We start from the raw sequence: 24,018 nt of genomic DNA, 5'->3' as shown, positions 1-24,018 counted from the left end.
GGCCAGAGTGGGAGGTGGCAGCCGGCGGGGTGCCCGTCCCGGGGCTCCGCCATTCAGCCCCTTTCGCAGCTGAAGAGTGAGTGACTGGCTGCTATCACTCTTTGAAACATTTAATTACGTGTAAAGATCTTGAAGGCTGCCTGTTACCTCCCAGGGAAACCATCTTTTTTCCTGGCCCCTCTCAAGCCGGCTGCTTGGAAAGAAATGAAATTGGATTGAAGACGAAGCAACCCGGGCTGCAGGCATCCCTGAAAGGGGGGAGCAGCAGGAGAAAGAGATGGAAGGGCGACAGGAAGACGGGGGTGGCGTGGCGGGGTGCGTGGGGTCAGGAGAAATATTCTTGAGGAGTGAGGTGCAAGAGGCGTGTGGATTGGGGAAAGGGAAGGAAAGACAAAAATGGGAGCTGGGATGGGCTGGGGAGGCATGAAGAAGAGGGGTGGAGGGGCTGGCACTGTGGTGTAGTGGGTGAAGCCACCGCCTGCGGCGCCAGCATCCCATTTGGGCACTGGTTCAAGTCTCAGCTGCTCCACTTCCGATCCAGCTCTCTGCTGTGGCCTGGGAAAGCAGTAGAAGATGGCCCAAGTGCTTGGGCCCCTGCACCCACGTGGGAGACCCAGAAGAAGCTCCTGGCTCCTGGCTTCGGATCAGTGCAGCTCTGGCTGTTGCAGCCATTTGGGGAGTGGACCAGCAGATGGAAGATGGTTCTCTCCCCACCCCTTCCCTCTCTGTAACTCCATCCTTCAAAGAAATAATAAAATAATTTCTTTAACTGGGAGTGGGGCAGACATTGGGCAGAATGGTTAAGACCCCACCTGGGACACGTGCATCCCATAACGGAGTGCCTGGGTCCCAGCCTCGCCTCTTCTGCTTGTGAGCCAGCTGCCTGCTACAATGTACCCTGGGAGGCAGCAGGAGATGGCTCAAGTAGTTGGGAGATCTGGATGGAGTTCCTGGCTCCCGGCTTTGCCTGGCCATTGGGGGCATTTGGAGAGTGAAATAGCAGTTGGTAGATCTGTCTCTCTCTCTTGCAGGCTGCGACAGCGACCACTGGGGCCCCCACTGCAGCAACCGGTGCCAGTGCCAGAACGGCGCCCTGTGCAACCCCATCACCGGCGCGTGCGTGTGCGCCGCTGGCTTCCGCGGATGGCGCTGCGAGGAGCTCTGCGCGCCCGGCACCCACGGCAAGGGCTGCCAGCTGCCGTGCCAGTGCCGCAACGGCGCCAGCTGCGACCCCCGCACGGGCGAGTGCCTCTGCGCGCCCGGCTACACCGGCGTCTAGTGAGTGCCGCGGGCTGGGGCAGGGGAGGAGAGGGCGGGGCCTCGGAAGGGCGGGGCCTGGGAGGGGCGGGGCCGGGGCCTGGGAGGGCGGGGCTCGCCCGGCTGCTGCAGCTGCTGCCCAGAGGACCTGCCTGAGTTCCTTGCAGGTGGGTCAGGGTGTGAGTAGTCCTGGCTGTGAACCTTCCTGAACTCTGACCTCAAGTCTGGCAGATTCCAAATGCCCAGACCTCGCCCACCTGGGTCTTATGCCAGGGTGACGGGTCCTTCCTGAGTCTGCGTGGGTGGGCGCCCTGGTGACCAGTGGAGCTCATTAAACCCTTCCCGGAAGACCCCTCCTGGTCGCCTACTTGGAATCCTCTTCTGATCCTAACCCGGGGCCTCCCCTTCTGGGCCATTTGGGACCGAGAGAGAGGGCGGGCCCTGGGCGTATGTCACGTGCCTGCCCCCTCTGGCCTGCCTTCTCCCAGGCCCCAATCTGCCCCCTCGCTGCAGTTCCCTAGAGAGCTGGAGTCCGCGTTGGCGGGGCCTCCAGGCCTCTGTAGCCTCCCCACCAGCCGCAGATCCTGCCAGGGGGCAGGAAGACTCTGACCAGGAGACTCCCCTGGCCTGATATCTGGCCAGCTCCCCGAACCCAGGGAGTTAGAGGCCAGGACCATGGGCCAAAGCACAAGGCCCAGAGAGCGTGCCAGCGCCGCTCACCCCCCACCCTCCACACGGGAGCCTGGTGTGGTGGCTGTGCAGAGCTTGGAAGGGGCGCACCCCAGGTTCCCCCTGCTCTGACTCTAGGCAGATTCTGGAAGTCAGAACCCACAGCTGCTTCCCAGTGCCTTTGCTCACGCTGTTCCTTCTGCCCTGGCTTCCATTATCCCCGAGAAATTCCCTTCACCTTCCAGCGACAAGTCAAAGGTCTCGCTCCCAGGGGAGCCTTCCTCAGCCCCCTCCCCGACAGAACGGCGGTGTCCTGCCTTCCCAAGTGTTGACCCAGGCACACCATTCCTGTGCGTCCTGTCTGAGTCGGGCTTCCCTGGCCAGGGGCAGGGCCACGCCTAGGCCAACCCTGTGCCCAGGGAGCCCTGGGGCGTCGGCCGGGGGCTGGTGGCACCGGGGCCCCACTAATGAGTCCCTCTGCTTCTCCACATAGCTGTGAGGAGCTGTGCCCTCCCGGGAGCCACGGGGCCCACTGTGAACTGCGCTGCCCTTGCCAGAACGGGGGCACCTGCCACCACATCACTGGCGAATGTGCCTGCCCCCCAGGCTGGACGGTAGGTGACCCTGCACCCACACTTACACACACCCTGGAAAGTGGGAAAGGGGAGATGGGACCCATAGCCTCGCAGGCCCAAGTTCTGGTCTCACATCTGGTATTGACCATGACAAAGGCCTCCATTATTCCGATCTCTTGTTTCGTCACCTGCAGAGTTGGCCACCCCGACCTGCAGAGCTGCCGGGTGGCGGGGGGTGGGGTGGGGTGGGGGGGCTAAGGGAAGGTCATGCGCATGCAAAGTGCACAGCAAACCGCGAAGCACTGTGCGGTTGTGTGTTTTGTATCCCTGGATGCCACGGGCCCCTGCAAAGCCTCCTTCTGGCCTGTACCCGCCGCCTGTCAGGGCCTGCCCGATGGCCCCCAGCCTGCAGCAGGAACACTTCCGCCGTGGCTGACTGTCCCGGCTGCCTCTGACTCTCCAGGAACATGCTGTCTTTGGAGGAAGTTCATTGCCATGGCTGGCTGCCGCCTCTGGGGCCTGAGGCTTTGCAGAGCCCCAGAGGGCAGTAGCAGGGTATCTCGGGAGGCCGTGAACTTGGCGGTCACAGCAGCAGACAGGAGGGATGCCGGCCACCTCGTCAGGATTTTTTAGATCAGGAAAGGGCCCTTAGGGATCACCCGGTCTAGCGCTGCTCCAACCTGGCCGCCCTCCAGAGTCCAAGCGGGGGATGGGGGTTCCCAGGCTCTGCCTGAGACCTTCTGGGACCTGGGCTGTCTCTCCTTAATAAGCTCCCCAGACAGTTCTGCTGCAGCCGGTGCTGTCTGCAGGTGTGTGTTTGGAAATAAAAGATTGAGGCCGTAGGATTTCCTATGGATTTCACAGGCTGCTAGGGTTTGTGGGGTGTGAGGATGGGGGTGGGGAGCCTGGTAATTAGCACTCCAGTGCCCACCCCACCTCCCACCTCTCCACTTGTGTCTGTTTTCTATCTGGAGGCTCTAGGTAAGATTTTGCAGAAAAATGGGGCCTCCTGGCTTTAAGAGATCCGAACACCCAAGACCATGCTGCTGGTTAGGAACAAGGTAGAGCTGGAATCGGGCCGGGCTGGCTTCTGAGTCCCTTGATGTCCGTGCGTCTGGGCGTCTGGGCATCTGGGCGTCTCTTCTGAGGAGGACAAAGGGGCTGCTGCTGCCTCTCCCACCCCTGCCTGCCTCTCCCACCCCCCTCTCCTATCCGCCAGGTTCTGAAATCCATCCCAGCAGCAGGCAGAGAGGTGGGGCAGAATGTCGGGGGGCAGAAGAGGGCGGCAGGCAGCAGCGCCCGACCCTGGCCAGGCCCCTCGGAGCCACGGCTGGGGCTGGAGGCTGCAGAGAGGGAGGGAGGAAGGCAGCCCCGGGGAGGGGCTTGAGTCTCCCCAGGGCAGCGAGGGCCTGGTCTTCCAGATGACAGGGAACTCTGTCAATAGACGCTCTGGGCTTGAGCACTTTATGTTTTTAATGTGATCGTAGACAATTGCATTTCTATTTTTGCCGTAGCATTTAACTTGCAGATTTGGATGAATTATTAATGTTCCTCGTGCATGCGGAGTTGCGGAATAATGCAGCTGTGCTCCGGCCTCAGGCTCCTCCCAGGGAGGGCTGGGGCCGAGGAGAGGGTACCGGGGGAAGAGTCTCACCCCTTTATCATCTTCCATTGCCTGACTGTCCCATTAGCCCCATGTGGCTTCAGCCACACATTGTCCCACTCAGAGGTCTAAATGCCATTGCTAACTCCCACCGTGCACCTCCCAACAGACTGGAACCATGCAGGGAACTTCATAGGGGCTGCTGGGGACTCGGGCCAGGGATTCCTGGCCCCCAGCCCTAGGAATGCCCACAGACCCTCTGCTGGCCAGCTGTGGGGAGCCCACTCCACAAGGGGCCTTTGCAAAGAGCCTGGGCAATCATTTCCCCTCCTTTGCTGGGCTCTGAGTCCTTTTAAAAGAGAGAAGCCAGGTGTGATCAGTGCGATGCCAGCAGGTGCTAGAGACAGACGGCAAGGTATGCAGTGGTGGGAGGCACTTCCCTTAGGGGCTCCCTGCCTGATGGTGGGGGCTGGATATAGTGTGTGGGTGTGCACACACAGGTGCACACAGAGGCACAGTCTCGCACATACCGGCACACACAAAGGAAGCAACAGGCCAGAAGAGAAACAGGGCCGGGGAGCCAGGACTGGGCCGGTTGGTGTGGAGGGACCAAGCGCTTTCCAGAGCTGAGGCTATGGAATCGGGGGTGCTCGGGTTTGGGAAGGAGGCTCCTGAGGCCCAGGCCTGCCTGTGATCCGGATGCCTCCACAGCGCCCACACTCACCGCTCTGCACCGTCCAGCCAGGGCGTCTGTGCCTCCGGGGCTGGCGGCAGTGGGAGGAGTGCCTGCTGACACTGGGAGAGACTCACAGCCCACGCTGCGGGCACGCTGGCCTGGCCTCACGTCCCCTCCCCTCGGCATCCTGGCCCCTTCCTCTCCTCTCCCATGTGGCCGTGGCTTTGGGATTTGGACCCACCCTGGAATCCCCTGTATCAACCTTGCCCCTGCCAAGCCCGCCTTGCTCCTGCTGCTGAAGACGCACACTGAGCAGGGGGCAGGGGTTAGGGTCTGCCTGCCTCTCCTTGGTCCTGCAGGCCCAAGTCCCAGACCCAGGCACCAGCAGGGGGCGTCTCGCAGGCTCTGGCTAGGTGTCTTTACCAGTCCTCCTTCCAGGGGTCCATCTTAATCTGTGCCTGACATCCGGAGTCCCGGTGTGACCCCCTTCTAACTGGGTGTCCTCCGTGGAGGCGCTGGGTACTACAGTTAGGAATTCCACATGGGAGTCGGAGGTTCCCCGGTGCAGCCTGTGGGACGGGGGGACGCCGAAGGGCACAGCCTTCTCGGGAGCTGAGCCCTCCCTGCCTGCTCACCTGCCAGCAGGCACTTCCTGGTTCTCTCTTCTTTCGGTCCCAGCCTACACGGGCCTTCTACCACGTGCCACCCCCTTCAGTGTCAACTTGTTTCAATTATTATCAATGCAGGGCCCACTCTTCTTCCCTAACCCCACGAGCCCCTGGGAGACCTGGGGTTTCCACCCCATTTTATAGATGAGAAGACTGAGGCTCGGAACACTCACATGACTTGTCCCAGCTTGGCCATGGTGAGAAGCCAGAGCTGGGATGTGAGCCAGGCCCTGCCTTTGCGTCCACTGTTCTCTCCTCCCCAGGCAGACAGCAGGACTTCTGAGGGGCCCAATTCTCCCAGGCCCAGGGGTTCAAGCCCAAGGAGGGGCCTGGAGATCCAGTTTGGGAATCCTGAGCAGGGGCTCAAAAGTGTTCGCCCACCGGACCCAAGTCTCAGGGATGCTTGGTTTCCCCAGGGCACCTTGGGAGGAAGCGCTCCCTGCACCCGGCTCTCCTGCAGGCTTCCCTGGGGTGTGTGTGTGTGTGTGTGTGTGCGCATGCGCGCGCCAGCCGCCTCCCCATACATGTGTGTTTGTGTGTGAGTGTGTGTGTGTGTGTGTGCCAGCCACCTCCCCGAACATGAGCACTCCTCACAGCCCCTCCCCTCTCCTCTCCACCCTGACCCTCACCCACCCTGCTCCCACCCTCCCTGAGCTAACAGGCCTCCCATTTCATTCATTACAGGGAAATTGGATGATCATGATGGATGGCTCTGGCCTGGGCAGGATTTTGCCGACTAAACCCGCCTCGTCAGGGTTGGCGGTTATTGGTGCTTAAAAACCGTGAGCTGCACTAATTGATTCATTAATTGGCGGCTCCTCCTTGACCTCTGTAAGAGGAGTGACTGTGTGTGTGAGTGGCTGGAGGGCAGCAGGAATTGGGACCTATGACGTGGATGTATGATTTTAAAAGTTGAAGAATAGCTCTGTGGGCGGGGCCATAGGGGGGAGCAGTCCCCTCCCCACCTCCATTCACAAATCTCACCCTCTACAAGCAAGCAGCCCCCAGTCTTGAAGTGTTTCTTCCAGCATTCTGTGTTTGTCTTCACGGATTTGAAAGGCACAAAGACACAGGGAGATCTTCCTTCTGGTGCACTGCTGGGCTGAGCCAGGCTGAACCAGGTCTGCCGTGGGGGTGGCAGGGCCCCGAGCACTCGAGCCCTCCCTGCTGCCTCCAGGGTGTGCGTGAGCAGGAAGTGGAGGCGGGACTCGAACCCGGGCACTCCGATGGGGGATGCTGGCCTCCGCAGCGCTGTCCTCACCACTATCAAATGCCCACCTCTCGTCCTGGCATTCCTCTCCACCTTTCTAGATAACCTGTTTTTAAAAACATTTATTTGTTTAATTATTTGTTTGAAAGGCAGAGTGAGAAAGAGAGATCGTCCATCCGCTGGGTCACTCCCCAGATGTCCACAGCAGTCAGAGATGGTTGCAACTCCCTCTGGGTCTCCCACATGCATGGCCAAGGCCAGGCTCTTGGGCCACCATCTACCGCCTTTCCAGGTACATTAGCAGGGAGAAGCCGGGACTCGAACTGGTGCCCGGGTGGGATTCGGGCGTCACGGGCAGCACCAGAGCGCCGGCCCCTAGGTCACATCTGCACTGCCGCCTCTTGGCTTTTTCATTTCTGAAGTCCATTGACTTCCTGCGCTCCCACACAGGTGCCTGCACCAGCAGCCCCTCCCCCACACTCCCAGAGGAGCGACATCGGGCTTTGGTTAGATTTTCTTGTAGCATCTGTGTGAAGAGGCCCACGTGCCTGCACTCTGGCTGGACGCTGAAACTCAGACCCGCCGCGGCTCTCTCCATTCTTTGTCTGCTCTTGCTCTGGTTGTGAGGTGGGGCTGTCGGAAGCCCGGTGCTATGGCCCCATCTGAGCTCTCACCCCAGGCTGTTGCCTGCCCGCCTGCCACCTGGGACTCTCCCTTTCACCCTAGGCTGCCTCTTGCCTCGGTCTTGGATTCTCTAATTCCTGGAACTTGTGGCTTTCTTTTGAGTAATTGTTGCTGATAGGAAAAGAAAAATCCGCCAGTAGCTTCCTGAGACAATGTCCGGAGGCCTGGGCTGCTGTGGTGCAGGCTGGGCTGCCCTCGTGACACTGGCATCCCATACTGGGATGCTGGGTCCGAACCCACCTGCTCTGCTTTAGGTCCAGCCTCCTGCTGTTGCACAAGGGGAGGCAGCAGATGAAGGCGTAAAGACTTGGGCCCCCGTGAGAGGCCTGGATGGAGCTCTGGGCTTCTGGCTTCTGCCTGGCCCAGTCCTGGCTGTTGTAGCCATTCGGGAAGTGAATGAGTAGATGAAAGATCAATCAAGCCAGCGCCGCGGCTCAACAGGCTAATCCTCCGCCTTGCGGCGCCCGCACACCGGGTTCTAGTCCCAGTCGGGGCGCCGGATTCTGTCCTGGTTGCCCCTCTTCCAGGCCAGCTCTCTGCTATGGCCCGGGAAGGCAGTGGAGGATGGCCCAAGTGCTTGGGCCCTGCACCCCATGGGAGACCAGGAGAAGCACCTGGCTCCTGCCTTCGGATCAGCGCGGTACGCCGGCCACAGCGCGCCGGCCGTGGCGGCCATTGGAGGGTGAACCAACGGCAAAAAGGAAGACCTTTCTCTCTGTCTCTCTCTCTCTCACTGTCCACTCTGCCTGTCAAGAAAAAAAAATATTAAAAACAAAAAGATCAATCTCTCTCGCTCTCCCTCTCCCTCCCTCTTTCTCTCTCTGCCACACACACTCTCTGTGTTCCTCTCTCTGTTATTCTGCCTTTCAAATCAATAAATAAATCTAAACATAAAAATACATTTTTCCAGGCTCTTTAAATCTGAAAACGTCTTCATTGACTCCCCCCGCTGGATTGTGTTTAGCTGGGTGTAGAATTCCACAAAGAAAATGATTTTTCCTCGGACTCTTTAAGGCAGTGCCCCATTATCTCCTGGCTTCTACTTAGGAAGTCCAATTTTGACTCCTGATTTTCTGATCTTTTCCTCTTTCTAAGAACTTGAGGACTGTTTCTTTGTGCAGACATAAAAATGCACAGTGCTATGCGGGTTTTGGCGTCTGGTCGGTTTATTTTTCTGGATACTCCGTGGGCCCTTGCAATTCAGAAACCCACGCTTTCCAGCCTGGGAGTTTTTCTTTTATTACATTCAAGTCACTCACGTCTGTTCCTGCTGTCCCACTGTGTGAGACCACTGTTAATTAGATGTTAGACCTCTTGGGTTATATTACATTTTCTCTATTTTCTCTCTCTTCTGACTTTGTAGATTTCTCCCTCTTATTTCCCAGCTCTTCTATTTCAATTCTCAAATTTCTTCTACCTGCTTTTTTATTGTCAAGATCCAGATCTCTTCCTTTTGTAGAATTCTATTCTCCCGTGGACATAATGTTCCTTATCACTACCTGAGGAGACTAGTCTTAGTTATGGTAGAAGTTTTCCTCCTTCTCCTTTAAAAAAATGATTTATTTATTTGAAAGTCAGAATTACAGAGGGAGAGGGTGAGACAGAGAAAGAGCTTCCATCCACTGGTTCACTCCCTAGATGGTCACAATGGCCAGAGCTGGGCCAGGCTGTAGCCAGGAGCCAGGAGCTTCATTCAGGTCTCCCACATGGGTTCAGGGCCCAAGCACCTGGGCCATCTTCCACTGCTTTCCCAGGCACATAAGCAGGGGGCTGGATCCAAAGTGGAGAGGCTGGGACTAGAACGGGTACCATATGGGATGCCGGGTCACAGGCGGCGGCCCCTACCTGCTATGCCACACGCCGGCCCCTCTCCTTTCTTTTTAGGTTTGCTTTGGTCCCTGTTTCCGCTGGGTTCCTTGTGTGCGGAACTCTCATCCTTCCTGTGAGAGTCTGTTCAGGGCCCTCTGCTGGGGTTTTACTGAGAACCTCAGGAAAACTGGGTGGGAGCCTGGGGAGGAGGGCGACACCGGCCTGGGCGACACCTGGGACACCAGGGCGTGGTCTCTCTCTAGAGCTATCAGTGCCTCTAGAGAGGAACCTGGAACCCCACACAGGGAGTGTGGCCTGGCAGTGAGCATCCTGGGAGCTGAGCAGGGAGAGACAGAGGCGCCGTGGCTCAGCAGGTAGAATTCCACCTGACCTCAGCCATGCCTGTGTCCACAGCCCGTGGGCGCCGCGCCTGCAGAGGGCTGAGGCACTGCCGGGCTGTGTGAAGAGAGGTGGGGGTCTGGGGTTCAGCTCCAAGGACCACGTCCCCCACACCATGAAGGTTTCCTACACCCTTTGCCTGCTCCTCCATCTGGTCTGGCAGGTGTACACCTTTGACCCTTGCCCTCGTCTGCACTGGTGCGGGGAGGGGAGAAGTGGAGCTCGGCGTGTGTCTCCACCCCCACACCAGGCGGCTTCCCTGTGCTCCCTTGTCAGCAGATGGGATGACAGCAAGCAAGGAGACCTTGGGGTTGGCAGCCCTGGTCTCTTAACACAGCTCTGGGCACACAGCAGGCAAGTGTGCCCAGCACTGTGTACACAGCACTCACTGCAAGTGTGCCCGAGGATTGGCTGAGCAAACTGACCTCAGTCTTCCCATCTCTAAAGTGGGGCTGCAGTGTTCAGTTCTCTGTGCTTCCACCGCGAAGAGGGGGGCCAGCCACGGTGCCATTCCCAGACACGTGTGGCCTCAGCGTGGCCTCTCCGGAGCAGCCCCATGAGTGTCTTATCACCTGTCTTTCAGGGAGCTGTGTGTGCCCAGCCCTGCCCTCCAGGGACCTTCGGCCAGAACTGCAGCCAGGACTGCCCTTGCCACCACGGAGGGCAGTGTGACCACGTGACTGGACAGTGCCACTGCACAGCCGGCTACATGGGCGACAGGTAAGGGTGGGTAACTGCTTGAGGCAAGCCCTCCGTCCCCTCCCCAGCTTTCTCCTGCAGGTGGCAGTCACCAGCTCATCCACCCTTGCCCTCCCCCTGCTCGGCACACTCCTCCCCAGCCCAGCCCAGCCCAGCCCGGCAGCTCGAGCCCCCGGAGAAGGAGGCCAGCACCTGCCGCCCACTCTGCGCTAACAGAGGGGCGATGGCACGGGCAGCGCTAAGAAGCCGAGAGCGCAGAATCAGTCCCCACGCTCTGCGCTGTTTCTTCCAGAAGTGGATTTTCGTTCCTAACTTGCATTGCGCCAGAAAGTTACAGACATCAGTGGGCAGACCCTGAGGGCCTGTGGCCTGGGAGCTGCTGCACCCACGTCCTGGAATGAAACCAGCCTGGCAGGGTGGCTAATCCACAAGACGCCCTGGGAGGAGCTGCCACGTGTGCACACTGGCCACAGTCAGCAGCAGGAAGCCACGTGGCAGGGTAGGCGTGGTGGCAGGGGGAGGAGCATCCACCCACATGTCTGCTGGTGAGTGCCTCTGGGGCCGGAGGAGGCCCTTGGCCCCTGGAGCCCCGGCCGCCTCTCCTCGTGTCTCAGCCACCTGAGTTCCTTCCAGCAGAGAGAGACGGCGAAGAGGAGGCGCTCACGTCCCTTGCCTGGTTCCCACAGTGAGATGAAAAGAGCGTTGGTTCACCATCCCCTGGCCTCCCCGGCCTGGGTGACGTCAAAAAGCAGGGATCGAGGCTGAGTCGACCCATGTAGCATTGTGGCTCTGATGGATGCACCCGGGGCACTCCTAGCTCCCACTGGAACCAGCCCTGCGACCTTGGTGATGTCCAGAAAACAGAACAGCCATTAGCCTTGGGCTTGCTCGCCTTCAGCCTGAAGGCTTTGGTGCCAGATCCAATATCTTTGCAGCCTGAGTTCATCGCATGAGCTTCCCCGGCCCTGGCCACCTCCCCATCCTTGCCACGGCCTCCAACCAGGGAGATGCTCCCGATGCACGACGCAGGGACAGGATCTGGGAAGACACAAAGCAGAGCAGGACCCACTTGTCCCAGTCACTTTCTTAGGACAGGAACACAGCCCGTTTCTCATTGGGGACCAACAGCGGATGCTACCTCATTGGCGCTCTCGTGTTCACTGCCAAGGCGTCCTTAATGAAGACGTAAGCCCAAATCCCTCTTCGTGTTGGAGCCTGGCCCGTGATCCCGGGGCAGAGAAACCCCCAAGGCCAAGGGCCCTCCAGCCAGCTTCGCCAACCAATCACAGGAGAGTCCCCTCCGAGGGCTGGGTAGCATTTGCGTTTCCCACCGAAGCGGACTGCCTGGTGTTTAATATTTTGTAAAATTGCCTCCATTAATTTTGTAGGTGACAGCTGCATTAAGCCACCCCAAATCATCGCGAGCATATTAAACTTGAGCGGGCATAATAACACAGGCCTCCCCGGATAGGCAGAATCCAGTGCAAATTAAACACGAAACGTAAGGAGGCTTGTGCAGCTCATTTTGTAATTTAATTGAGCAATGTATCTGGTTGTTAATGGCAATATCGGACACATTAGATTGATATGTTGCAAAGGAAGGATGTTTAAGTAGAGAACTAATTCCTGCTGTGATTACCCTTCTGTTCCGCAGGCCCCGTTATTAGCGTGCTTTGTGTAAAATTCATTAGCAGTCCTTGCTTGATCTCTAAATAAATAAGTTGTTTAAATGGTGAGTAGGAAAAAAAGGCGGCTGTTTATGTAAATGGATTAGTTTGTCAATATTTCATCTCCAGATTCTTTTTTCTGGGGCTGTGGATTTGGTCACCCCAAAATATGGTGGTGTGGGGAAGTGCCCAGGCCTGCTGCCGGGCAGGAGGGAGCAGCAGCAGGTGCCTCCGGGTTGGCGCCTTCCTCTCCTGGCCTTGAGGTGAGCGAAGCTCAGGGGCTTCAGGGCCAATCCATCCCCAGGCTGAACAGGAGTTGGCGCTTGCACTGTGCAGGCCTGCAGCTGCTTTGTGTCCTCCTGTTCTGCCTCAGTTTCCTCCCTCCCCTCGGCCTCCCCCCTCCTATCTTCCACCTCCCATTCCTTCTCCAGATTCCCCCTTCTTCCCTTGTTGTTCCGGGAGGCCTAGGCCTTTGCGGGAACGCCATCTGGGTTATCGTGGCCACCTGCCGGCTGCAGGAGCTTGGAGCCGTCGCCCTGGCCTGGCTCGCCCGTGCCTGCTCAGCCCCAGGGGGAAGGGGACAGGGGTTTCTGCTACCTCAGGGGCTGGGGCCAGGCTTTGGGGCCTGAGCCCTGTCTGTACAGCCCTGAGCTGTTGTCTCCAGTGCCCCTGCCACCCTGCCATTCTGCCAGCTTCCTCTGCCACCGTGGCTCTGAGAGGACAGAGCCGATGGCATCGCATCGTGCAAGGAAGGAAGCTGCCAAGCCCAGGCGCCGTCACTGTCCTCCTTCCCGACCACTCCAGGCACGCAGCAACCAGGCAGAGAAGACAGAGTGGGAGCCGCACCCTGGAGATGCCCCAGCCGTCTCCGATAACGAAGCTACGGCTGGATCTCTTAAAATACTTCCGGTCATCCCTCCCCTTCCAGTTTTTGTAGAAGACATACAAGGAGGTCTTCCAACAGGCCACGGATAATGCCTACGACGAAGAAAAGACGGATGGAGTTCAAAACATTTTTGCCCCCAAATAAACTTAAAAAAAAAAAAAAGAAAAAGATTTTTTTTTGAAAGGCAGAGTGACAGAGAGAAGAGGGGAGAGAGACAGCCAGGAGCCAGGAGCTTTGTTCAGGTCTCCCACATGGGTGCAGAGGCCCAAGCACGCGGGCCATCTGCTGCTGCTCTCCCAGGTGCATTAGCAGGGAGCTGGATCGGAAGTGGAGCAGCCTGGATTCGAACCGGAGTCCCTGTGGGATGCTGTTGTCACAGACAGCCGACCCACTGCACCCCATCATTTCATCCCATTTCTCCTCAAACCTTTTGAAGTACTCTCATGCAGAACAGCCGAAAAAAATGGAGAGGTGTGGCCATTAAAACACTTCCAATGTGAGGCCCGCACTGTGGCTTAGCAGGCTAAAATGCAACGTGGTTTCTGTATTGCCAAGAAAAAAAGCCACCAAGAAGCCAAGATACGCCATCCGCTCTCGGGCGGACTTGATTTCCGAGCTGTTCAACTCTGGCTCGGAGACACCAGGTGCATGGATTCCATGGGGAGAGCTCCATTTAGGAAGAGGAAGGAGCTGTGGCAAAGGATGGCCGTGGCGGCCGCACCACGAGGTGACCCGCTCACTGCCACGGAGGTGCCGGCTCAGCGCTCCCGCTGGGACTTTCCCGTCGCGTCTGGTCCCAGGCCATTTGTGCTGCTGCACCAAAGCCCCGGAGCCCGGGGTGTTTATGAACAACACAGTTATTCTCAGAGTCCCGGAGGCTGCCGGGTCCTAGCCCAAGGCGCCAGCAGGTTCTGGGTGCAGCGAGGGTCCCCCACCCCGCGCGCCAGTCTGCTTCCACAATGGTGCCTCCAGCGCTGTGTCCTCACGTGGCAGAGGGGCGCAAGGCCAAAAGAGAGAGCTGGCTGGTTCCTGCAGCCCTCCCAGGATGAGTCTGTTCACACGGCCCGCCTTTCCGGGCCTGTGGCACTGGGGGTTACTGTGAACCTCACAAACATTCAAAACCCAGCAAGTCTATGTAGCCACAATTTAAAAAAAAAAAAAAAAAAAAAAGCGAAACAAAATGGTTTGCAATCAGTGAAACCGGGTAATACAAACTCCTGGCTGGGGTACTAAGGAGACCTGCTACAGAGAGAACAGACCCAAGGGAGCTAAGCCCTGGCATACTTCCTGGAGGAGGAGGCTATGGCGGTGGAACACAGCAGGCCCAGGCCTGCGGGCAGGGAGGGGTGCGTGCTGGGGGGGATGTCGAAGATAGGCGAGGGAACCCCGTCCACAGCTCAAGCTCAGCCCCTCTGCTGTCTCACAGGTGCCAGGAGGAATGCCCCTTGGGGACCTTCGGCTTCCAGTGCTCACAGCGCTGTGAGTGCCACAACGGTGGCCAGTGCTCCCCCACCACTGGTGCCTGTGAGTGTGAGCCCGGCTACAAGGGCCCGCGCTGCCGGGAGCGACTGTGCCCCGAGGGCCTGCACGGCCCGGGCTGCACCTCGCCCTGCCCCTGTGACGCCGACAACACTGTCAGGTAGGAGAGCGGACCGGTGCAGCCGAGGCAGGGTGGGCTCGGGCGTGGGGAGGGTGCTTCGTGGGCCATGGCCCCCCACTCCAGCACAACCCTCCAGACAGGCCCTCAGCTGCCAGCCCGCTGCTGGGGAGAGAAGCCGAGGCCACACGTGGAGACAGGACCGGAGCCCAAGCCACCTGCCGCTGCCCCCACACCTGGCTGCCTGCAGTTCAGGATGCGTCCATCGGAGCTGTCACATAGGGGAGCAGGGGGCGTGCACGGGGACCCCCGAGGGAGCAGGGGTGGGCTAGGGCCAGGCTGTCCGGTCCTGGGGCCTGTGCTTGCAGGGCTCCGGGTGCCCACGCTCTGGGGGCATTGTCCTCGAAAAGCATCTCCCCCCTCCCACACACACGCAGCAGATAGCCGGTGTCAGGGCCACAAGGGCAGAATGAGGGGCTTGAGCCACACAAGGTCGGTCTTGGGACTCTTCATGGCCTCTCTTGGGACCTAGGGAGGGGGCCCCCCTAGCTTCCAGCCAAGGTGGAGGCAGAGGAGAGAGAGTCCTTCATCACAGCCTTGGTGTGGGGTGAGCATTCTGTGGCCTTTGGGGCTCGGGGACACCTGGGCAGGCACTGGCTCCACCCCGGCTTCCAAAGGAGCCTGACTGTGGGAGCCGAAGCCGCCCTGGGCCACTCCTTTCTCTGCCTGCTCCAAGGCGCAGTGGGCGGTGCCCTTGGGTCAAGGCCCCTACCTGGTGAGCACCGGGAGAAGATTCCCTTCTCCCCTGGGCAACTGGGCAGCTCGGGGCTGTCGGCAGGAGCTGCTGCCATTTGCAGGACACGGGTGGAACGCGCCCCTTGGCCGGCAGCCCTGTTCCCGGGGACCGCCGCGGCTCGCCTCAGCCTCTCCACATCTCCAGCCTTTGTTTCTACGTAAATCACATGGAGCCTCCGGGAGCCACAGGCAGAGGCATCTCACGTGTGTGCAGCTTCACCCACGATGGCCCTGGGGCCCTGGGGCCCAGCGGCTAAGCTGGTGCCAGGCAGGCACAGTGTGTTGGGAAGGAGACCGCAGCCAGCAGAGCTGGCCTGGATATGGCCTGTGCATTCACTCAGTCATTCATTCAACAAACTCTGAGTGCCTGCAGGGTTGGACTGTGAGGAGCTGTAGCCACTGGGGGCTTGGGGCTGGTCAGGGAAGACTTCCGGGAGGAGGTGGCATGTGGGTTGGGTTTGGAGGGCAGGGTAGAAGCTCCAAGGCACTTTAACACCAGAGACCCACGTGACCCACCCCCTGCTGGGAAGCCATGGGCCTTCTCAGGCCCAGGAAGCAAGGCTGCTGCTGGGGTCCAGCTCAGGCAGGGTCCCTACCCCCGGGATCCAGCCAAGCCCCAAGTCACAGAGCTGCCGCTGTCCTCCCGTGCCTGCACGGCTGGGCTCGGCGCGATGTGTGCTTCCTCTGACGGACTCCTCACTGCATTATTCATTTGCAGGACTCCCTCTTCCCCATCGCTAATCTCAGCCCATCCAATATTAATGAGTGTTTGCTTTGCCGTCTTAACGCCTGTCACGTCGGCCGCTCGCGGGGAGGGGAGCAGCGGCGGTCCCAGCAGCGGCTCCCAGCAGCGGCCGGCGAGGAGCTCTGTCGCAGCCTGGGCTCGCGGAGGATGCCCCCGGCTTGCCCACCTCTGCGGCCTCCAGGCTCAGCACCGGTGAAGGCGGTCCCCCAGCTCAGCCTCAACAGCCCCGCCTTCGGTGCTGATGGCTGCGCTTTTTTTTTTTTTTTTTTTTTAAGATTTATTTATTTAGTTGAAAGTCAGAGTTACACAGAGAGAGAAGGTGAGGCAGAGAGAGAGAGAGAGAAAGAGGTCTTCCATCCACTGGTTCACTCCCCAATTGGCCGTAACGGCCAGAGCTGTGCTGATCTGAAGCCAGGAGCCAGGAACCAGGAGCCAGGAGCCTCTTCTGGGTCTCCCACATGGGTGCAGGGGCCCAAGCACTTGGACCATCTTCCACTGCCTTCCTGGGCCACAGCAGAGAGCTGGACTGGAAGTGGAGCAGCCAGGACTTGAACCAGTGCCCACATGGGATGCTGGCACTGCAGGCAGTGGCTTTACCCGCTGCATCACAGCGCCGGCCCTGCTACTTATTCTCTTCCTCCTGGCACACTGCCCCAGTGTCCGAGCCCCTGACACCCCCCAAGTGTGTGGTCGGGTCCAGCTCACGGTTGCTCAGCCTGGCGCCCGGGAGCATCTGGGGCTAGCTGGCTGGTGCGCGTGGAGCAGTCAGCAGGACCCCGGCACACTGGAAGCCAGAAGCCAGTAGCAGCCCTCCGTCCCCCGCCCACATCGGACACTCAAATGTGGTTCCAGGCAGAGCCAAGTGTTGGGGAGGCTGAGAGCACTGGCCTGGTGGAACTCCCTCCTGCCACACTTGGCTTAGTGCTCGCGGACATGGGGACAGGGCTCCTTCCATCCCCAGTGTGGGTCCTGGGTGTCCGCTCTTCCCATGAGCCTCTGCCCCGTAACGGAGCCTTCTCTTGGGGTCTGAGGAAAGCACAGGCGTGACTTCATGACTCCTAACCGCAAGGCAGGAAAGTTGTGGCCTCGGACCTCCCAGATCTAAGCAAGTGTCTGCCATGTTTCTCTCCTCCGTGCCTCAGTTTCCCAATGTGCTCATCCCTTTCATCAGCCCAGGGCAGGAAAGTCCTATAGTCTTTGGTAGTGAAGCCTCCATCCCGCTCCCCACGAGCTGGAGCATGGGGTCCCTGGAAGCTTAGCCTCACCCTCCCACCCCAGCTTCCTCAGAGCGGGCCGCCCTGCCCCCCGCCGTGGAGCCCTGAGCTCTCCCCTGACCCCCGACCCCAAAAAGCCCTTCCGCGCCGGCCCCTGCCTCTCTCTGCCATGCCCTGGGAAGGGAGAGGTGGCTGTGCCTGTCCCCAGCACCTCACTCCCTTTGTCAGCTCTCTGCAGCACACAAAAGGAGCCACTCTGCCTCCTAAAGCAATAACCTTGACAACAAGCGAGCCTGCGTGTCAGCCTCTCGCTCGTCCCCTCCACCGTCGGAGGTCACAGACCAATTCCAGCAGCCGGGACCGTGTATTACCTGGGAGAGATTTCATTCCGCCAACAGGCGCCATTGATGGAATCCCACAGTGGCCACGAGAGAGGCAGAAAAACCCACTCTGAAAAGATTCCTGCATTGTTCCGTCTCCCTTCCTATTACCTGGTGATTAATCTGTGTCTGGGGAAAAGAGGCACAAAAAAAAAGGTGGGGGGGAGAGGGGAAAAAAAAAAAAAAAAGAAAAGCAGGAAGAATGGAAAAAGCCTAAACACCAGTGACTGTGACTTTCGCCTGAGCCTCACCAGCAGTCCCTGGCTGGCTGTGGGAGCCAAGGGAATGGGGACCATTGCGGGAGGGGGGCCCCCCGGGACAAGGGGTGGATGGGGTCCCTGCTGAAGGACACAAGTAATCAATCCAAGAAAATATATGCCCTGTGCTTAGATAGAATTGCAAGGAGCAGGCATTGGCCTAGCGGTTAAGACTTCCTGTCTTACATCGGAGTACTGGGGTTCGAGTCCCGGCTCCAGCTCCTGACTCCAGCTTCCTGCTCATGTAGACCCTGGGAGGCGGCTCCTGCCTCTCATGTGGGAGCCCTGATGGAGTGCCCGTTCCCAGCTTCCGGTTCTGGCCCCTGCCCAGATCTTGAGAGACTGGAGAGTGAACCAGCAGACATGTCCCCTCTCTCTCTCTCTCTCTCTCTCTCTCTCTCTCTCAAATAGATAAACAGAAAAAAAATATAATTACAGGGACACGAAAGGAGAAGGAAAGGCATGATTTCCAATGTGGTTTGAGCCCCGGAGTATAAAGTAAAATTAGCAGGTCGACGCCCCTCGGCCACCCTACCATGGCAGCCGTGGGTACAGGTGGGAAACACAGGGCACAGAAACGTGCTCTGGGCGTGCGGCGGGCTCTCGCAGGGTGCTGTGAGAGCTGCCCCAGGCGAGCATGGCAGAGAGAGCCTGGGGGGCTGTCCGTGGGGAAGGAGAAAGGTGCCTGCATCCTTTCAGGATTGCTGGGGCTCAGCAGAGCTGACCAAGACCTGTCCGGTCATTCCTGGGTCCCAGCAGGTCAGCCTTGGTGACCTTGGCTGAGCCGATCCCTCTAACCCTAAACCTCAAGGGAGGCCCCTGGAAAGTGGGAACCTGGCTGAGGGCCAGGGCCCCCGAGTGGAGTCTCTGCCCTACGGCCCCGCTCGGGTGGCCGGGCAGCTGTCACCCCTTACAGCGCTCGGGGCTCAGGGAGGACGTTTCCTGGAACCATGAAGGGCAGGAAGTCTTCCAACACTTGCTCTTCACCCTCCTTCTTCGCTCTGCTGTATTTGCCACTTTCAGTTTGGGCAAGTTAGGTGGCATAGACATCACAAAGAACCCAACAGAATCACTCAGTTTCTCACTAAGCCATCCTATTGCCATTTGCTCCTCCTTCGTGTCCGTACCTCACCACCATCTTTTGTTCAGATGGTGACTTTGTATAGTTGTGGCTAATTTCACTTAACCGTCTATCAGGAAGGACTTTGAAAAACAGTCGCTTCCCGTGGACGGCCCTCGCTCGCTTTCCCTGGATCCCATCGTCAGAGGCGGCGTAAGGCAGTGGATCGGTAGATAAGGCGAGTAAGGGTTGGACTCCCAGCTCTGCCATCCCCTGGCTTAGCTGTGTGCCCTTGGGCAGGTCCCATAACCTCCGGGTGCCATCTGTAACCTGGAGACGCGCATGCCTCCTTCGCAGGCTTATTGAAAGACGAGAAATCCGTGTAGAAGAAAGTGGCTGGTGCTTTAATAGCCTCGTCGCACATTATTTATTATTATTCAAATTACTTCCATTTTCCACTGTTATAAATAATGCCTCCGGGAACATCTCTGGGCATAAATCTTTCTCTGTCAGCACGATGCTTTCCTGAGGTCAGATCCTTAGAAATGGAATTCCAAGACCAAAGAGGGAACGCGTTTAGGTCTCCTGAGACAGAACCCCAAATTGTTGTGAAACCCCTGCCAGCACTTTTTGGAAAACCCTCACTGTTTTGAGGGCGGAAGAGTGGTACCCGACTGCTGTTTTGACTTGATGATGAACGAGACGCCACGTTTTCCAAAAACCATTGTTAGCTGCCTGCTTTTACTATTCAGGAATTATCTGTGTCTGTCCACCCCCTCACTTCCTATGAGAAGAATCAGGGCCCCCAGATGAGAAGCAGCTTGGCCGGGCTTCATACAATTAGTTTGTTCATTAATTCATTTGCCAAATATGTGTTAAGCACTTCCCGAGTGCCAGGAGCCCTGCTGGGCCCCAAGAGGTAAAGCAGAGAGAGGCAGGGCTCTCCCCCAGGAGGCTGCAGCCCGGCAGGGGGTACAGATGCAAAACCAGTGCACAGACACAGAAAATAATTGTGTCCTGAAAGCCATATTCATCCACAAATACCTAATCAGGCAGGCGTGTGAGCTGGTCCACTGGGGATCCACCAGGGAGCCACAGCCAAAGCCCCTGTCCTCGTGGAACTTAGTGGAACGAGGCTGGCACCCAGCTCCTCCCGCCAGCTCCAGGCAGCTTTCCTTGCCCACTCCCCTGACCTGGTGCCACAGGGAGTCAGACCTTCTCTGGTGTGTCTGTCTGGGCCAAGAGCAAGAGATTGACTTGGGGGGAAATGAGGCGGCAGCTGGGGTGACAGGGAGCTGTGAGACCACCGTGCAGGTCTGACTCGCAGGAAGGAGCCAGGGAGGGCGGGGCGGGAGCGTCTTGGTCCGTGGCATGGTTCTAAGAAGGCTTGACAAGACAGGGAGCACTGAAGTCATGGTGTCCATCAGAGGGACCCAGGAGCACCTGCTGAGAGATGTGGCCTCCAGATTGCAGGCCCAACAGCTGGGGCTGGGGTCACTTATGCTCTGGAAGGGATTCTGAGCAGCCCTTGGTCACCACACCTCGTACCCCCTGATCGCGAGGGGCCATTGATTGGCTATTGGCTCAGAGACTGCCAGCCAGAAGTCGCCCTGCTCTCCAGAGGTCGCACCCTGCAGCCCCTGCCTCCAACCAAGGCGGAGAGGAGTGGGGTGGGGGTCTTCAGTGCAGACCTCACTCAAGGGGACCCCGGATCTGCAGGGCCTCTGGGTCTCATCACTGCCTTGTCGCGCTTATCCCCATACTAGGCATCTGTGGGGTGGCGGCCCACGAGCCACAGCAGGAAGGAGGTGGCCCTCTGCTTGAGTCCCTGCATTTGTGTTATAAAGAGCACTTGGTTGAGATCTGAAACCTCCACATTGTAGCCCTGCACTTGCCACCTCCTTGCCGTGTGCAGGTTGCGTAACCACGGTGAGCCTTGGTGGCTGGTGGTAATAAGACCATGTGGCCTTGGCATCTCCTGGTTGAAGAAAAATAGTCATCAAGCATTGAGCAGTTGGACCTCAGTGTCCTTTTATCCCTCCATGCTGGGCAGACCAGACTCACGGTGGGTGGAGGCTGGGACCTGGCTGCGTCACTGACCAAACTGCCCTTTCACCCTTCTCTCACCTGCTCAGCTGTCACCCGGTGACTGGAGCTTGCACCTGCCAGCCAGGCTGGTCTGGCCACCACTGCAATGAGTCCTGCCCTGCTGGCTACTACGGCGACGGCTGCCGGCTGCCCTGCACCTGTCAGAATGGCGCCGACTGCCACAGCGTCACTGGCAGCTGCACTTGTGCTCCGGGCTTCATGGTAAGATGGACCGGGCCTCCCCTGGCCTCCGTGACCCCTACCTCCAGGTGCATTCGGGAGTGTGGCCCGGCAGCCAGGAGGGCCGGGTGCAAGGGTTGCCTTGTGTCTCCCTCTAAGGTGGAGACTGTGACCAGGGAGGCCCTGGGGCTGCTCCCACTGGGCTGGCTCAGCTTTGTCATGGTAAAAGTAGTAGAAGGAGGGAGGGGTCTCTCCATTGTCCCCCAGCTCTGTAACCCTGTGCGCCCCTGATGGATATTGTCACATCACTGTCCTCGTGGAATGAGTCTATGTTGGAACAAATTGGCTAACATTTAAAAAAAAATTTTTTTTTTGCTAATTACAGGGGTAGAAAATGATTCCTCAGTGTTGCTGTCATTTGCTCGTCTCTGATTACCAAGGAGAGGGACCGTTTTCCCCATGTGTTTGTTTACTGTTTGTGTTTCCTCATGAATTATGCTAGTCTGTATGAGCTGTGATTCTGAGAACTTGAACTTGGAGGTGGAATTGTGTTCTCATGCAGGCGTGCTCTCTGGGTCCGAGCACCCCAACACTCAGGGGTCCCCCATGGCCAGATTTTGTATTGCATCATTGGAAGTGATTGGTGCAGTCGCAAGAAGGGGGCCTTAGGCACCAGATCAGAGCCACATCCTGGCCATCTTGGGCCCAGTGGCTTAATCTGTCTGGGATTCCACTTCCTCACCTGTGAACAGAGCACCGCTTTGCAAGGTTGCTGTCAGGCTAGAGGTGGGATAGACAAGGGCCTGTGGCACCGCTTCCAACTTGCTAGCGAGTTTCCGAAGCAGCTGTGGGCTTTGGGGCATGGCAGCCTTGGGCTCAGTAGCCTGGCGCAGGTCTGAGGTTCTGCGTGTCGAGCTCACTCCAAGGTGAGGCTGGACAGTGCTGTCACTTTGGCTGGGAAAGCGATGTTCCACTGTGGTTCTCCACTCGGAGCCCTCCCCCCCCCCCCGCCCCAGAAGGGGGCTTGCTTTGTGAACACTGAGCCCTGGGCCCCGCCCCCAGGGGCTCTGATGTGTCCAGTCTGGGGTGTGGTCCACGGCTGCCCATCTCCAAGGAAGCCCTGTCATTTTCGCGGTGGTGAGGGCTCACCCAGCGACAATGTCCTTTAAGGTCAGCCTCTTACTGATCTGCAGAGCTGGGCTCAGGACAAAGCACCCTCCCCGTGCAGAAGAAACTGGGCAGAAATAAACCCCGGCGCCTTTGGAAGGGAGAGAGGCCGGCTCCCCTGAGAGGTTTCCTCCCTCATTCCCTTTCCTCCCTGTGTGTTTGCGTCCGTAGCCACCACAGGACACGCGGTACCCCAGATGTGGAGTTTTGGGTGGGAGAGAATGGTTGTTTGGGGTCAAAGATGACACGTGGCTAAGTGTGACAGCTAGCTGGACAGCCCGAGCCCAGTCCCCGCTGGGCCACCAGGGTTGCTCTGTGATGCTGGGCAAGCAGCTCGCCTGCCCCTCCCTCTGGGAATGCTTAGAATACAGGGAGAGGTGGACCAGCTGACCCCAGAGAGAGTCTGCCGTGGGGACTCCACAGTTGGGGGCATGCAGGAGCCTGGAGTGTGCCCACATCCGGCCCCTGGGCTCCGTGCCCACTGTGGGGGCTGCCTGCCTGCTCCTTCTTGCTGAAGCAGGGAGAGGGGAGGGCCCGGGGAGATGAGCGCCTGGCCTGCGCGGCCCGTGCCCCCAGGCCTCTGCCTCCCCATCTCGATACAAATGACCTCTCTTCCTTGGCACTGGTCAGAACCATCTTGCCACGGAGTCCCGCCTGCCTGGGGCTCGGAGCTAAGAGAGATCGTGAGCCAGGCCGCCCTGGTGAGACCCCACAACTTCCCATCCACCTGCTCCTGTACAGCCTCATTACACCTGGCAAAGCTCTGCTGCGGCTCCGTCCGGTGCCAGGCAGAGGCCAACCGGGTGAAGAGAGGGCAGCCACTCGTCCCCACCCCGTGTGGCTCACTCCTCTCGCCCTCGCCCCTGCCTCGGGACCAGTGCAGCCTCCCGCCAGGAGCCAGCTCTGGTCAGTGCTGGGGGGTAGTTGGTGGAGCCCCCTCAGCTGAGACTCGCCCCAAAGTGTCCCACGGTCATCCATAGTTAGCAGTGCCCATTTCTGAGTAGTTGGAGACTCATCCAAGGCTCGGTCACCTTGGGCTCATCGCTTCGCCCTGCTGGGCCTCAGTCTCCCCATCTGTAAGGTGGGAGGAATCCGTCTTGCCTGCCATTGGATGTGGGTGACCAACGTGGTGACAGCTGCACACATCCCTGGTGGTCCCCTGACACCCTGCTAAGGCTCCGTCCCAGGATACCGGGACAGCTTTGTGGCTCTCAGAAGGACAAAATCTTGGGCTCAATGTAACCATGAGGAGAGCTGCGAGGCAGCACAGAGCCGGCCCTGGGGGCTCAGGAACAGGGCTGCTCTGGCTATGGAGGACTGGGGACATGGGCAGAGGCAGAGCCCTCACTGAGTGCTTGTTGCATGCACTCTCATTTGTTATGTTCCCCAGTTTGGAAATGAGGAGCTCAGGTTCACACTGGAGCCTCCCAGGATCACCAAGCCAGCGGTGGTGGGAGCCACCGAGCTTTCATACGTTCATTGGTGAACCTTGATTGAAGGGTCACCATGGAACCACATGAATCCAAGTTCAAGTCCCGGCTTCCCAATCCCTGGCCTGCCTGCCTGCCTGGTGTGGAGTCACTCCTAAGCGCCCTGATGCCTTCATCTGCTACAAGGAGACTTTGCTGTGAGAGTGGGAGGCTTCAGGTATAAAGTTCTCGGCTCAGTGCCTCCCACACCTGGTAAAACAGCAAACTGTGAGGGCAATGAGAGGACACTGGTTCCCCCAGGCC

At 58.7% G+C, this 24,018-nt stretch overlaps 1 protein-coding gene across 4 annotated transcripts in view; it reads left to right on the top strand.

Annotated features, from left to right (window-relative positions):
* The window catches only part of MEGF11 (multiple EGF like domains 11), a 192,045-nt gene that overhangs the window by 126,992 nt on the left and 41,035 nt on the right, over positions 1-24,018 (top strand). For all 4 annotated transcript variants that reach the window (XM_062204804.1, XM_062204803.1, XM_062204807.1 and 1 more), the window contains 5 exons: positions 1,032-1,278; positions 2,420-2,540; positions 10,134-10,270; positions 14,229-14,441; positions 20,986-21,160. In XM_062204804.1, coding sequence (XP_062060788.1) covers positions 1,032-1,278; positions 2,420-2,540; positions 10,134-10,270; positions 14,229-14,441; positions 20,986-21,160 — 893 coding nt within the window. The remainder of the gene's footprint in view (positions 1-1,031; positions 1,279-2,419; positions 2,541-10,133; positions 10,271-14,228; positions 14,442-20,985; positions 21,161-24,018) is intronic.

This window comes from Lepus europaeus, chromosome 11 (genome assembly GCF_033115175.1).
Source record: "Lepus europaeus isolate LE1 chromosome 11, mLepTim1.pri, whole genome shotgun sequence".
In the NCBI taxonomy this organism is placed as follows: domain Eukaryota; kingdom Metazoa; phylum Chordata; class Mammalia; order Lagomorpha; family Leporidae; genus Lepus; species Lepus europaeus.
This window is presented reverse-complemented; position numbering and strand designations above follow the sequence as displayed.